This window comes from Lutjanus erythropterus, chromosome 19 (assembly GCF_056507025.1).
Source record: "Lutjanus erythropterus isolate fLutEry1 chromosome 19, fLutEry1.hap2, whole genome shotgun sequence".
Taxonomy (NCBI): domain Eukaryota; kingdom Metazoa; phylum Chordata; class Actinopteri; order Lutjaniformes; family Lutjanidae; genus Lutjanus; species Lutjanus erythropterus.
This window is the reverse complement of record NC_139335.1, coordinates 9,814,909-9,830,864: the sequence shown is the minus strand read 5'-3', so window position 1 is coordinate 9,830,864 and position 15,956 is coordinate 9,814,909. Positions and strand designations below refer to the sequence as shown.

General features: G+C 39.6%; 1 protein-coding gene across 1 annotated transcript; it reads left to right on the top strand.

The window, feature by feature from the left end:
• The first annotated feature begins 2,984 nt into the window (after positions 1–2,984).
• Positions 2,985–13,367, top strand: mafk (MAF bZIP transcription factor K). Its single transcript, XM_084744746.1, has 3 exons — positions 2,985–3,248; positions 10,728–10,806; positions 10,887–13,367. The coding sequence occupies exons 2-3, from the start codon at positions 10,762–10,764 to the stop codon at positions 11,322–11,324; spliced, it is 483 nt and encodes a 160-aa protein (XP_084600872.1). The 5' UTR covers positions 2,985–3,248; positions 10,728–10,761; the 3' UTR covers positions 11,325–13,367.
• The last annotated feature ends 2,589 nt before the right edge of the window (positions 13,368–15,956 follow it).

Below are 15,956 nucleotides of genomic sequence, written 5' to 3'. Positions count from 1 at the left end.
TTGCTTGTGGTCAACACGACGGTGACGCAAGCCAACCAGAACACAAAGCTGGTTTCTCATCTGATGGAGTTTATTTGCTTTTTATTTGAAACATGCTCCGGTGCAGATGAAAGAATCAGGTCCACCATCATCTCTAGTAAGAAATTGCTTCCACGTGGGATTCGGAGGAAGAACTTGAACTGTTGAGTCACTAGCCGTAAACTATGACAGTGTCCTAAATCTACACCAGTCAGGGTACCTGGCACGAAGCCTGAAAGAGAAGATTCTTGGGAGTTTAGTCAGTTTTGCCGGGAGTGGGGAGTGATTTGTATAAAAGAGAATTCCACTTAATATTTAATGGTTTTTTTTCTTTTTTGTCTAGCATCAGTGCTTTGGAAAAACAGCAAAAGTGCTGAGCCTCCAGACAATAGAGAGGTGTCTATACAGTAAATGTTTTAAGTTTCAGTTTTATGGGTGGGTGGGCTAAAAAAGTCACACAGGTGAAATTTAACCCAGCCTTTAACATTTATTTACTATTCATCATCTGCTAGTCACACCTCACCTAAAGGTCAAAATTGCATCACACATTAGAGGTATTGTGTCTCTCTGTATTTCCTCTTTTGTCTTTCCAGTGGCTAAATATATCACCAATAAGCATCATGGAACAAAAATGATTCAGTAATAAAGCTGCTTTTGGCCTGAAATGGGCAATTAAAAAGCTTGACTCTTAAACCACAAGTCATTCACTGACGGAGTTAAAGCTAATGTTTGTTTATGTAGTGTAAACAGACCAGTGCCGTTTATTATGATGGCAATTTTCTGTCCTTTTATACTTTTTAAACAGTTAACATTTAATTTGTCTGTATAAACCTGCTGACGTGAATAAATTAACTGTATAGCCAATATTAATGCTAAATTTGATCTGATTTGGACATGGCTCCTCATAAAAATAACCAGACTCATTCCTGCCACATAGACTCTGGATCCACATTTCCCTTTCCCTTCATGCTTTGTAAATACAGGATATTGTTTTGATTTAACGATTCTGGTTCTTACTGATTCTTGATTCAGATTCTTTGAGTGCCCTGTGTGAATTGCAGCTAATGCTAAGTACTACAGATACATGCTACTGGCGGAAAAATTGAGCTAAGCTAATGTTAGCTAGATAAAGTAACGACAGTGGTCTCTTCTCTGGTTTCTTGAATATTTTGGGGTTTACTCCTACTTTACTGTAACGATAGCATATCCCATCTTTCTAAGCATTTTGTACAATAGCATTTGCTAAATTGAGGTGATTGTTACAAGACTCAACTTTGTGCTTTTCACTGCTGGTCAAGCACAACAGCTGAAGGGGTTTACTGAGAATAATGCTGGACTCACGATTTAATAAGACGAATTTAGGGGACGAAAAATGGCATCTAGCAGCGAGCTAGCAGATTTCAAACACAGTATTTCTGAGGCACTTAGGGGTTTCTGGCAAACTTCACCTGCTTCCAAAGGGCACAGAGAAGAGGAGAACGAGCTCTTTAAACACAATATCTCCCCCAGGAGAAATAAGAGAAACAAGAGAGCAAATGTTTATTACGTGGCCAGAAACATGTCTCCAAATGAAAGACAATGTTGCTGTGTAGCTGCCTGAAGCGTAAATAAGCAAATGTTTCTCAATAGGAGTCCCCTGTTATGTAAGTGAAATATAGCTCTCTCCAAACCAGCCAAGCTCCATGGGTGAAATCAGTCATTTTGCCTTGCAGAACACAAGAGATGCTGGTTTACCACTGCCTCAGTCTGTTAGTTTGTTTTTGCGATCGTGTGACTTTGGTGAGTCTGAACTAACCTTCTGAATAACAGAAGTCATGTAATAACACATTTAGGCAGTGGTAGGCCAGCAACTTAGTTTGGTTGGTTTGGAGAGAGCAATATTTGGCTCATTTAATGGCAGTTTCCCGTCGGAAAAGGCTGTCTGACAGCAAAATATTGGTGGTGGTGGTGGTGGGGGTGGTGGTGAAAATATTCTAAATATAGTGTACACTTGAGCTGATATTGTTTTTTTAGTGGCTGAAAAACCTTTCGTTGTTGACCCCAACCCCAGCAGTACTTTGCTTCGCTTCCTACATGGTTCTCCAAACTGGGGGCATGTCAACTAGCATCTCCTGTAGGTAATACAGATTAATTTTTTCCAAACTATCCCTTTAACTGCAAATCAAGACTCAGTCAAAAGCCAATGATTCACGTTTACCAGACAGTATATCCTGCAAAAAAAAAAAAAAAAAAAACAACTTGTGGGTATCTCACAGGGTAAATTTAGTCTGAAAATTTGCTCCAGGCCATGTTGATCCAGTCAGCAGAAAAAAATGGGAAAGTGCATTTTCCTGCTCTGTTTTAGCCTTGTTTGAACTGTGTAGCCCACAGTGTTTATAGTGTAAACACACAGGCACCATAACAGGCACCATCGTCTGAAGCTACCTCAAAGCGGAGGGCTTCTTATATCAGATAAATGAAGAGGGAAACCCATCAGTTTGTAGGCCTTAAAAGGCTACTGACTTGACATATTTGCATTGAGTACTTAATTACCCAGAATAACCTGTGACGTTGCTGGCAGCCGTGCAGTTAAAATAAGAGAAATCCTGTGACTGCTGGGCTACTACACCACATACTTTCCTCAGGAATGGAATGCTACTGCTGCTCCCAAGACAGACAGAGGGAGGAGGTCGCTGTTTTCTCTCAGTCAGTCAGTTAATGCACATTTTTGAAAAGCCTGTAGTGTAGACTTGACCATAAAAGAGTCCACTTATAGGACGAGGGGGGGCAAGGGAGCAACAAGTCGAGGACTTCCTTTTGAGACTTAAAGTGAGTTTTTCTTTGAGAACTCTTGGCTAATATTGGCAACATGAGCTGACTTTGTACAGATTAGTTTTGTAAAGTAAGCAAAAGCAGCCGCCAGCAGTATCTATCTTCTATTTATGGCCTCCCCCCGGCCCCCCTTCCCACACTGACGTCAGCACAAAGTTATTTTCATGAATGGAGGGGGCGGTCACGAGGAATCGGTGACGTGAGTGCTTGCGGAAGCAGAGCGTGAAATGTTGGTACATTGTTGTTGTTTTGTAGTTAATTTAGTACGAGGATACACCGCTGCCCGTCCGTCCGTCCGTCCGACTCCTGCCGGAGGATTTCTTTATACCAGCTGTGTCAAGTTACTACGTCGCCTGGATCGGGAACCTACTCCGCCTGATTTTACGCATTCCGCTCCACAGATATCCGCGTCCACAGAGGTGAGGTTGTTGTTTTCTTTTTTTTTTTTTTTTTTTTTGGAAAGATGTTTTGACATTCCTTTTAAAATAGCTGAAGTTGTCACGGTGGCACACTGGCGCACGCAGACAGGTTTACGTTGGCCACGCATGACCGCCATGTAGGATAAGTTTTAATCCCGGTTATGAAAGTTGATGTTGACTTTGCGGATTGTTTCAGTTGCGTGGACACGTGTTGTGTTGGAGTAACATAACACAATGCCCAAAAAGTGTCTCAGAGCTCGGTTCGGTCGGGAAAATATGCAAAAATAGTTAACAATAATTTTTGCAATAATTTCGAATAACTGCTTGTTTTGTTTATACTTTTTATAGGCTTTTGTGGCGGAATTTCAACCTGGTAATTTTAAGAATTAATTTAAGTGGCTTAATTGTGTCAATGAGTGAAATCTTCTAGGCTACTACTTTAAAAATGTCTGTAAAATTTAACAAGTCTATTAAAACGCGAACACATGCGTATTAAGCACTTTTAATTAATAAATATGCTATTTTGCCGAAGTAGATTAAAGTTAAAGTTACGGTTGTAATGCTACTTAATGTTGTTAAAGTTACACCATAAATAACGTACTTACGTATTTATTACTGAGCGCCACAGACCTATTATTATGAGTTATGAGCTGCTATTTTGCCGAATTAGATTAAAGTTACGGTTATAATGCAATTTTATGTTGTTAAAGTTCATGTTCCAACAAATATATTTCTTACCGATTTATTCTGAGCGCAACAGAACCACTGTTATGACTTATTATAAGATTAAGAAATAGTGATTTTTGTTTGTCGGAGTTTATTTATAGCCCACTTTCTGTCACTGAAATGAGCTTTTTTGGGGAAACTGGAAGTGAAATAAACTCAGTCACTGCCCAGGTTTAACTAATCCATCTAAATACTTTCACATCCACTTAATTCTGGCACTCTTGTTCGTTTCAGCGCGGGATTTATTAAAAGACTGCTATAATGCAAAATACCAGCCTACTTTTGACATTGGAAACAACACGTGGTCTGCATTTTAGACATGTGGGACAAAGGGCACGATGTGAAGTCAGACCACCAGGGCTGACTGGCCTACGCAGGAGAAACAAACAGTCACTAAACAGCAGGAGGAGCGCATATTTCCACAAACTATAAATCACCCTCTGTGAAGAAAAGGCTTTATATCTTATCATTCTGATTATTTCTGGTCTACATAAATCTTTATGGCTTGTGAAAAGATAAGGAAACTGTGTCCTGAAAGTACAAGTTTTTTTTTGATAATTACTTAATTTTAACAACACCTGGGAAATAATACTATATGCCCACATATTAATTTTCCCTTTGTTTTTTATTTAGTAACTTGGATTGGTGACCTTTTAAGGCCACTGTGATTAATATTTGGAAAATATTTGTCTCTTGTTTCACTTCAGTGGTCGCAGATTTGTGCCGGGAGGGTTTTCTGATTCACTGTTGTTTCTGGTGGGTGCACGCTGTCTGCTGCTTTCAGAGAGGCGGTGGGAGTGGGTGCACTCCTCTGTCATGAGGTTAACATGTGGTTCAATCACCAAACTGATGATGTCTTCATTGGATGGAGAAGTATCAAGCAGCTGACTCATTTCACCACCAGCACAGCCTGTGACAGTGACAAGGCACATGGGGAGAAATTCCCCAGAAAACTCAGGATAGAGTATAATTGTCACCAGATATGTACTATTTCTCGTTTTGCTGGTCGGTGGTGATGGATGAAAGCGACACAGAATGCAGAGCGTTTTTGTGGTGGGGTATTGTGAAAGTAAAATAGCTGTGGTTGGTGATGCGATGACTCACGTTCGCTATGATGTGTTTTGCTCCTCTTACTGGAAAAAAGATGTCGAGTTTTGATTATTGACTTTGGAAGACAGGGATTTTATCCACAGCTGAACATGCCAAACAGAGGAGCGTATACAGGCAATAACAGACCAATGTGTGAACAGGCCTGTGGTGCATCCGTCCAAAGTGACTCCCTGACAGTTATATAGCATTTGAGACTGCTCACTCTGCCACCCACAGTCATTTGCATCCTGCTTATTTTCCCCCTGTCAGAATGACCGAGTCCTAACCAGCTGCTTTCAGCCCATTATGGTCAGAGGTGTGGCAAGTTTACTCATTTATTTATTTTGTGGGATTGTGTTATTGGGAATTCCTTGTCAGTTCTCAGTGGGGCTGACTTGCTGATTCAAGTGCTGATCTTTTTCCTTGGCAACTTCCTGATTCCATCGTGACTCAAATTGCATGTTTGCAGTGACACAAACAAACACTCCGACGCTCCACAGCATTCAAGATATATGCTCTGCTGCCACAATGTGTCTGCCCTTATACCAGTGGCTCAGCAGCCTGTTTTGAAGGAGAAGCACTGGATTATTATTAACTAGAGCTGGAATGATTCATTAAATGCCAATTAATTTATCTCTTTTGATAATAAGTCATTTTTAATTGAAAAAAAGTTCAAAATTCTCTGATTTCAGCACCCTAAATGTGAATATTTTCTGGTTCCTTTACTCCTCTGTGACAGTAAACAGAATATTTTATGTCTTGTTGTATTATGGACACAACAAGACATTTGAGGACATCATCTTTGGCTTTGGGAAGCACTGATCAACATTTAATGGAAACAACCAGTTGATTAATTGAAGAAATGATCAACAGGTTAATGCATAATGAAAATAATCGTCAGTTGCAGTTCTATTACTAACATTATTCACAACTAGAGAGCTTTGAATTGTTTTGCTATGGCTTGTTTGAAAATGGAAGAAGTGATGTCATTAATGCTTTGGGAGAAATATAATCTATTTATATTATTATTCACATATAAGTGGTTCCTTGGTAGTTAAAAGTGGGATAGGTATGTCCTTGTTTTTCTTTGCATTCTTGACATTTCTTAGAATCCCTGCGTCCCTGGTTGGGATAATATCTTTGCTCAGATATTCGGCAAGTTCTCCTCCTTTTCCGCACAAAAGTTCCGGTGGTCATGCCAACCATTTCCAAGGTTTCTCTGTACTTTTCCTTCCTCCCTGCGAAACAACGGGATTTTCCAGGAAACGTCAGATCGGGAGGGTGTGATTCCCTGCCGCTGGTCGTCGCTTTTACCAGTAAACAGCATGACTCACCGCTCAGCTATGCTCTCCATTTCCTTCACATAATATCCCACCAAATGTGCTGCGCTGGAGAAAGAGCAGAGTGCCGGGCGCACCAGTCTGTAGAGAAATCTCTCCACCTCCCTGAGAAAAATGCAAGAAAAGCAAGAGCTTTCTCAGAGGAGGATATCAGGCTGTCAAGGGCAGCAACAAGTCCGCTTTACCGACTCTTAAACTGAAACAAAAACAGAAGAAAAACAAAGAGTCCAGACAAGCCAACTCTGCATTTATCACTGCTGGAGCATGAGCACATAAGTCTTTGATATGCTGTTTATTTTAGGAGAAGACTGGGCCCCACAGTTACCTGCTGTAACTGAAGTGCAGCCTTGAACTTGACCAGATGACTTTAAAAACATAAACATTTGGCATCAGTGAACAAATGGCAAACAGGTTTATTTAATAGACTTTGTCTCAAATATAGACTTGTATTAGAGCTGTTTAAAGCTGCTACAGTGAGTTTTTAACTGGTCGTCTCCATTTGATACTGATGCCTCTAAATAACAATGTTAAACAAGACCATCTGCAAGAAGAAGCATGAGGAGATTTCCACTTAGGTAGTTTTATTTTTGATGTTATATTTTGTAGTTACGACCATGGAAACACAACCTCTTCTGTCCACAGGGGTCTCCAAAATCAACACTATATTAAAAGTTCTTGTAGTAGCTTTAACTCAGGCTGTTTTGCACCCACGTAAAAATGAGTCTGCCTGGTTTTCTGTTTTTTAGGCATTGTCAAAAATAGTCTTAAAAGGGTCTGCTCATCTTCAAAGCAAAGTGTACACCCAAAGAACAAAGTAGCAGGTTTACCAGAAAATATTTTCCTCTCCACATCAAATAAGACACTGGCTTAACAAACAACCATAGGCATGAAATGTGTGTGTAGCGTTTGTAATGGACTGTTAGATGAGGAGTTATTCTCCCTTTGCTCTAATCTGCATTGTTGTGACTCTTTGTCATAAATTAGTGATAATATTGTTGCAGAGTTTTTGGTTATCAGTCCTCAGAGGATCATCTTGAGGAATGAATGTTATATATTATCTGTTGTGTGAGAAAGTAACATGAAAGATAGACCTTTTTCTTGAGGTTGTGTGGCACAGAAGAAGGTAGCGGACTCTTGACTTCCACACATGTGCACACAGGCTGCCTTCGATTTGTTTGGGCAAGTGAAAGATGTGAGACACTTCTGAATTCCAGACATTTTGTGAATTTCGCAGCCGTTGTTTTACAAGTGGGATTGTCTGAACTCCACCCCCATAGCTGAGTGCATCGCAGGACATATTCAGACTGAATGTTCCCTCTCCAGTAAAGATCTGCCCGTGTTGTGCATGTGAGGGTTTGCACATGTGTGTTCACTCAGGAATGTGGTTTTTGTTCTTTACCCGCCATCTGTGGCTTTTCTTTGAGGTATTTTCTTACTGTTATGAAAACCCTAATATGAGTTGTTTTCTTGGCTATGGCGAGGAGCCATGATCTGTTGTGAAATACGTCTCGTCTGTGGGGCAAAATCATAAAGAGTGGATTTGGCTATGTGATATAATGGCTGTTTTTTCCTCGGAGGAAACTTCGGCGTCTTGATCAGGAAAACTTGTCCCTTTGCGAGCTGAAAAACATAAGCACATGCCTAAAGAATTTTGGGGAAACAACCTGGCCTCTTGGTTCAAGCTGGAGGCCACTTGTATGAAGAGAGGGAGGCCCCACACCACTTTTCCATGATCTTTGCAAGGAATATACCCAGGGACCCCCTCTGACGCAATAATACTTAAATTAGGCTGTTTAGGCCCACTTGCTGTCGAGGAATCTTGTGTTTCAGTTCTTCATTTTTATTTGATGCATCTGAAATCTCAATTATTCAGTTATTTTCTACATGTTTTGCAAAACTAAAGGACCTCAGAGGGCAGCAGCTGTTCTTTGAATCTCTAAACAGGAGTTAATGTGGCTCTGGGTTTAGCTGTTTGGTTGGTACATGTATTTTTCATCTGTTTATTTTCCAAGTCTGGATTCTTTGAGGTTTGCTTTTGACAAAAACACAAAAGCACATTTTGCAGACAGTGATGCTGCTATTATAAGAACAATGACTAAGGTTCAGGTCCCATCAAAAACAGACAGTAACAAAGTTGTTTTTCATGTGGACTGCACCATATTGTGCAGTCAGCAACAATAAATCAACAGTTGCAAAATCCTGTATTAGCAGTATAGCCTTAGCATGTGAAAATGTGATAAACATCCCAAAAAGAACAGCCACACCCAGACTATTTTCCTCCATGAAAGCTGCAGCTAACAGGACTGCAGAGAATATTTGCCCTCTTACTGAGGTATCACTTATCACACGCTCACTTAAATTGTTTAGTTGGCAGAAATTTGTGTCAGCACTGTGAGCTAAATATATCTGCCAGAGTTAAATAAGGGCATGGAGCAGCTCAGGAAAGCCCAGTGTAAGAGGATCCAACCAGCGAGACACACAGCTCTAAATCGATAGACTACATTGTCTCACAGCAAAAATACATCAGTGACTATAAAGGAAACTATTTCTCTGTGACACTCTATCTCCAGGAATTTTCCACATGCGTATCTACTGCCCTGTAAAGTTCAGCATAACTGTAAATGTTATGCTGATGTGATGATCTGTTTTAATGTCTGATGAGGAGGCAGAGTGGACAGACTGTGTCCCAGTGAACACAGAGACACCGGATCAGGTCAATCAACGATCCACACAAGATTGGTCTTGAGGGTAGTAACACAGGAAGCCTTTAAGTTATCAGCACAAGTTGGTGCTTCTGATTTGTCCTATGTATAGGCCGTGTTGCGGTTATGAATGAGACTTGTTTACCCTTTTGGTGACCATGTGACTCACACTCCCACGCCCATTTGCAGGGCGTTTCCATGGTAGCAGTCGAGCATGGAACAGTGCACTCGTAGTCAGGCTGGTCTGCAGGTCCTGAAATGGAGCCTTGGGGGATGTGTGCCTCTCACAGGATCACAGCTCAGCGCTCTCGCTTTTTTTGGCCATGGCAGCAGTCTGGAAAGCATGTGCCTCACTGTAATGAGAACAGACAAGCTTTTCTCAAAAGAGGGGCAGAGAGCAGAGAGCTTCAACGCAAACGTCTATGAGGAGAGAGGGAGAGTGGTTGCCTGTTTCTAATCTTGCTTGGTCTAGTGAACTACATTGTCAAGGCCCTCCTTCCCTAACAAGTAAATACAGGCGCGTGTTTAATGGTGTCATGCTGCCCTCTGCTGGCATGCGTGGCTCTAAAATGCAAACACAAATATTGACACATGACGTAAGCCTGGAATGTTGTTGTGATGTCTTTAAAGTGGATTTATGGGGAGGCGTGCCAATATTATGTTGTTATATTATATCAGTACCTGCAACATACACAAATATGCAGTAGTTGCAGAAGTATTCAGATCTGTTAAGTAAAAGCACTAAATACCACAATTTAAATAGGGATGACCCACATCCAAATATGTTATTCAGGAAAGCACAAATAATGCAAAGGAAACAGATATTTCCTCTATCTGAAATTGCTCATAATTGTTTGCAAGTCAGTTCCATGATTACTTTAGCATAGTTAAAAAGGTCATATGTACTTTAATCAATCACTGATAATACGCTAAGATGATTCCCACAATTGAAGAATATAATATATTGAGAAATAAAAAGAGAAAGAGAGAGAGATGAAAAGTACATCATGAGGACATACATTTTTTTTTGTTTTTTTCAAATCAATATTAGGTTAGAAAATAAAACATTTGCTTGATTTAACTTGTCCTTTTACAGTGGCCAGTCCAAAACACACCTGTCATGTGCATGGATTTTATGTTAATTAGAGTTCAAATTAATGACCATTAAATCTTTTAGAGGAAGTAGATGTTTATAACGGTTAAATTGAGCAGTATGTTAATATAGTCTGACAGTCAGTAAGGTATGCAATCACTGAACTCCAACTCCAGAGTGTGTATTTTCACAGCAGACAACTGACAGTTTGTCAATTTATGATGTGCTCATCTTGTGCTCCTGCAGGGTTCCTGCAGCCTGCCTGAGTTTCCTCAACTCTGGGGAGGAGGGGGCAGGGAGAAACAACTTGCTTCAACCATAGACTGTATATTAAATAGGATTTCAACCTATTTAATATACAGTCCATGGCTCAAACTCATTATTTGGATTGTAGTACTCATTTTTGGACACATTATTGTTATATATTGCTTCTTCTTCAGTAAAATACTTGAATAAAGGTATTTTGTTACTTAGTTATTTTCACTTAATTTAAGTGAGCCACTATTTATTTTGTCTTTTTACTTTTCAGTGTGTCTTCTGTGAGATTCAGGCCAGTTGTCTGCATGCAGGGAATGACGACTCATTTTAAGACGAGCAAAGCTTTAAAGGTAAGTGTAAAAAGTTTTATGTGTTTTATTGATCTTATATCCAGACTTGCTGTTCTTCACTCACTGCTTATGTCCTGCAGGTCAAGAGGGAGGCTGGCGAGAATGCCCCGGCGCTCAGCGATGATGAGTTGGTGGCCATGTCTGTGCGGGAGCTCAACCAGCACCTGCGTGGGTTGACCAAGGAAGATGTTGTCCGGTTGAAGCAGCGGCGACGGACCCTGAAAAACCGGGGCTATGCCGCCAGCTGCCGCATCAAACGCGTCACCCAGAAGGAGGAGCTGGAGAGACAAAAGATAGAGCTGCAGCAGGAGGTCGACAAGCTGGCCCGCGAGAACGCCAGCATGAGGTTGGAGCTGGATGCCCTACGAGCGAAGTATGAGGCCCTGCAGTGTTTCGCCCGGACTGTGACCCGCGGACCCCTCTCACCGGGCAAAGTGGCCACCACCAGCGTCATTACCATCGTCAAGTCTACCAACCACAACAACTCCAGCCCGACCCCGTTCTCTGCCCCCTCCTAGTGTTGACAGGACTGGGCTCTCCGTCTCCTGCCTGGTCCTTCCGGTTCTGACCCAGCCTGAACCCACACATCCTGTACTGAGAGGACGCTCAGTAGTTAGACTGAGGGATGGAATGGGGTGGCAAGCTCTATGTGATGTTATGCTGCATTCACAACTCTGTCTCCCTCCTTCTGTTTCTCTTACACAATCTATGTTGTCTGTGCACTGTGTAAACGCCCCCCCTCCCCGACCCCCAGCACCGGCAGGGTATTTGAACTCTGTGACCCTTCCTCCATGACTGATAGCAGATTTGCTTTTACTCCAGTGTGAGAAAGTATTTTACATGCCTTACTGTGGCAGCACTGGCCTAGGACAGCTCTTACACTTAATGCTATTTAGCATAAAACAAGAGATTGAAGTATGTGACAGTAAAGCTATTGATAAAGCCTATGCCAAATAACATTTAACTAACACAAATGTCGTAAATCGAGCATTTGAAGCTGTTGCCTTAAAAGGATCAGTGAGTGATCTATATAAATTATTATCTAGTGATACATGTAGTTTAACACAAAGAGGATAAACCGTTACAGCTTTAAGGTTACCACTGCTCTCCAACCAGTTGCCTTTAGGTGCTAGCCAAACACAACAACAGATGTTTTGACTGATTGGTACCTCTTCTCTTTTGGAAGGTGCTAAGCAGCAAAAATCACCTGTTGAAGTGTTTGGTTGGAGTGAAAAGCTGCCGACACGTGGCTCTCTATGGCCTGTTTGGAGAGCACTGCATTATGCAGTTTGATGACTGACCAATGTTTAGCTAAAGGGCTCTACTCGTGAAGCGCAATTTTTAATTTTGTCATGGTTATGCAAAGTTTTACCCAGTGGTCAGTCATGCTAAATAGCTTATTTAGTATTTAGAAAGTAATACTAGAGAACAGCACTCGAGTAAAGGCTTCCATACATATGATGGTGGTCTGATTTTGCAGTTTTGAAGTAACATTTTTCATTTGTGAAAAGTTTAAAACGTAACCATTTGAACCAGAATTTGAATGAAAGCCTTTGCTGGACTTTATTGACTCCCCTTGTAAAAAAAAAAAAAAAAATTAAAGATGGCAATGTGTGCCTTTTTCTCTCCTTTCAGCAACTCATCCACAGAACGCTTGACACGTGCTACTATTTTAGTAGAGAAAGGATTGAATTTGTCAGTGGTGCTGACATTTAGTCATGTTGTTAGTGACATTGGAGGGGGTTGTGCAGGTGCTGCATGTGATCCTGTGTGTTTTTATGTGGCCCTTTGAATAGAGAAATTACTTAAAATTGATTATTCTAATATTTTGAAATAACAAAGAGGTGAATCCTTGATTAATACAGATATTTGATTGAACAGGCAGATTTGGAAAGACTAAAATGTAAAACTGGAAAGTGATTTAGGAACATTTAGGGTCAGATTTGTTTGGATTCAGAAGATTTGACATTGCCCAGTGCCTATCGTCATATAGCACTTAAAAGGAAACTGTGAAAATACAGTCTAAAAGAAAATAATTCACAGGGCAACTGATTCCTACAATTTGAGAAGATAACAGAAACCATTTCATTTCTGAAGTTACTAGGGCTTAATTGCATGATGATTAAACGTGGTGTGACCACCTAGTGCAAGGTCAAGCCTAATATAAGTAAGGATGGTCTACTCTCTGATATGTACGTCACAGCACTGATTGGCTGATGTTTTGCCTCTTTCTTATAAATGCCACTCTTTGGTAGGTAATCCATATTGGATATAGTGATAATGAGAGAGGTCCGTAGAAGTGAAATGCAATTCAACTTACTTCCTGTATATTACAGAAATAACAAAGCTCCCACTGCCTCCGTTGGCACTCTACATCGAAAACTCCGTCCAAATAGAAATCATTCCTACTGCTGGGTCACGACAAGTGCTGCTGCTGGTGTTGGTCACTCTGAAACAGTAGCTATTTACTTTGCTTTTGACACACTCTTCTGCAAGAGAACTCCTGACACCCATCTCTAGAAACAGTGGTGTCATGACAACTAAATGCAGTAAAAAAAATAGATTAAAAAAACACCTTCCTCCTGTTGTACGTTTTGAGATATTTAAATATGAAACTCACTTGAAATCAAGCCGTTCTTACTGAGGATCCATTCCTAATTTGGAGTGAAGTCAATAGAGATTGTTCATGTCAGGATTTTCTCTTGGCTAAGAGGACATGACTGTTCTTCCCCTGTTCCATAGCTGCAAAGAACAGTATGGGGAACTTTGCTGCTGTACAACCTGCTGTGATTTTTAAGCAGGGGCATTGCTGTGTTCTTACTCTCATTTTGTATTTTCACTTGGTTTCTATGTTGATACATCCTATGTTCTCTTTCTGATACTTAGTTTTATATGCATATACAGTATATAAATATATATATAGTATATATATATTACATATTTTTCTATATTTATGTCTTTTACTATCCTGGGAGTGGTGTGATTATGTAATCATTCTTTGAAGTCTAATTATGTTGATGCTGACCTTTCTCTGAAAAAGTTGTATTCACATTTACAACGAGAAAACTATTCTCATAACTTAAGTCTTCTTTGTGAGTATTTATGCCCCATGAATAGTTCTTCTCAGCACATTTACTATTTGTCTAATTCACAAATTGGACAGGCCGTGACGAGGGTTACATACAGGCTGCAGCTAATTATCTGCAACAGTCGAGCATCAACCGTTTAAAAACAGGGAAATTACATTCTGTGACTGCAAGTTCACACTGTTAGTAAAGAACACGTGCATCTATCATGTTTTACTTCATAACTCGTAAATCTCGTATAACATTTGAGTGTCACAACAAATTAAAATGTAATTAGGTCAGGGATTGGAATTCAAACATGACAAATTCTGCATAATGGCTGGAAATTTATGCCAAACACTTACTTTAGCACTGATCACAAATATTTAAAACAATTGTACATAATTCAACATGAGAGCACATTGGTCTGATGTGATCAGACTTAAAAAATGCCCAATATTGATTAAACGTTAAGTTCTTAGTTGGGCTCCATTTGTTTAAGAATAAATGAGAATATTTCATTTAGAACAAGATGCTCTTATTTTGTAATGAGTATTAACCTACATGTGAACTTAGGTCAGTCAGGTTTACGTCCAGAACAACTGACTAATATTTTTCTAAAGATGCCAACTGATTTAGTCGACAGTTTCAAATGCCGAGGTTGGTAATGCTTCTGTAACCACGAGGAAACCATACCAGAAAATAATTCCAAAGCTGCTAAAGACTGTCCACCCAGACCTCTTATGTTTAAGGTCTGTTTCAAGTCAAGATTGAGTCAGAGAAATATACACTCACCACTTCATTGGGTTCATCTGTGCAGTGTGATGCAATTCAATACAGCAGCTCTGCTATGAATTCTACTTTTACAAAGCTTTTAATTTTTTCAGTTTTCATTGAAACTGTCAGTGTGGCAATAAATCTGCTTGTTTATTCATGGTTGTTGGTGGTGTTGTACTGGAGTGCATTGTATTGACGTGTTTCTAATATTCTGCCCCTCTAATGTATGTAAATGAGGTGGACAAAATATTAGAAACACTTCAGTGTAATACAGTAAAAGTTGAGAAAAATCATAATTTCAAGGCAACTAGTGTCACTAACGTGGTGACACCTATATTGTTATGTTGAGATTTTTTTTTTTTTAACTCTTCACTCTTTTTTTCTAAACTTGAACCCCCCTACCAAAAATTCTGTATTTCAAAAACTGTTCACATGAGCTCTAAACACAATTTATCATTATTTGTGTGCTTGGAAATGACTGTAATTGAAAATAATACATTTTTTAACCATGATTCACTTTCATTTTATTGAATTTTTGTAATTCAGATTTTTTTTTTGAGTTTCTAAAACTCAAAAAATTCTTTTTTGTTGTTTTTTTTTTTTGTTTTGTTTTCCAAGAAAAATAAATCATCTTAACAAGAGATTAGAGGTTGGGAACCTTTTTTTTTTTTTTTTTTTTAACTCTATTTCAAAACTTAAGAGTTTGAGTTTGATTCAAAACTCAAATATTTGGTTACAGTTGCCTTAAAATTATTCAATATTGTTTCTCTCTCTCTGTCTCTTTTTAAACAGTTTTACATAAATACCTTGAGTGTCAGTCAAAACTGAACATAATTAATGTTGTAAAGGCAGAAGTGTTGTATAAGATACCAGAGTACCTAATGAAGTGTTTGGTGAGTGTATAGAGACATATGACATGTTTACATAAGTCACTTTTTAGTATCTTATCGTACAAGACAATTCTATCTGAAGCATTTTCTGACAAACATTACAGTGACCTCTTGTGGTAAAGTTTCAAAATACAGTTCTGTGGGCACTTAAGAGCTCAGTCTAGACCTGCTCTATATGAAAAGTTCCCGGAGATGACTTCTGTTATGATTTGGCGCTACATGAATAAAACTGACTTGTTTAATTTTAGCACTTATTGCTGTATTTGGATGTGAGGTGGATGCTTTTTCGCAGCACACCTAAAAAAAATAAATAAATAAATCTTGTTTCTGTACTGTGCCATAATAAAAGACAAACCTCTCTCCAGGTGAATTAACTTTTAACTGTTGTTAATCCTACATCCAGTGTGACCAAGCAGAG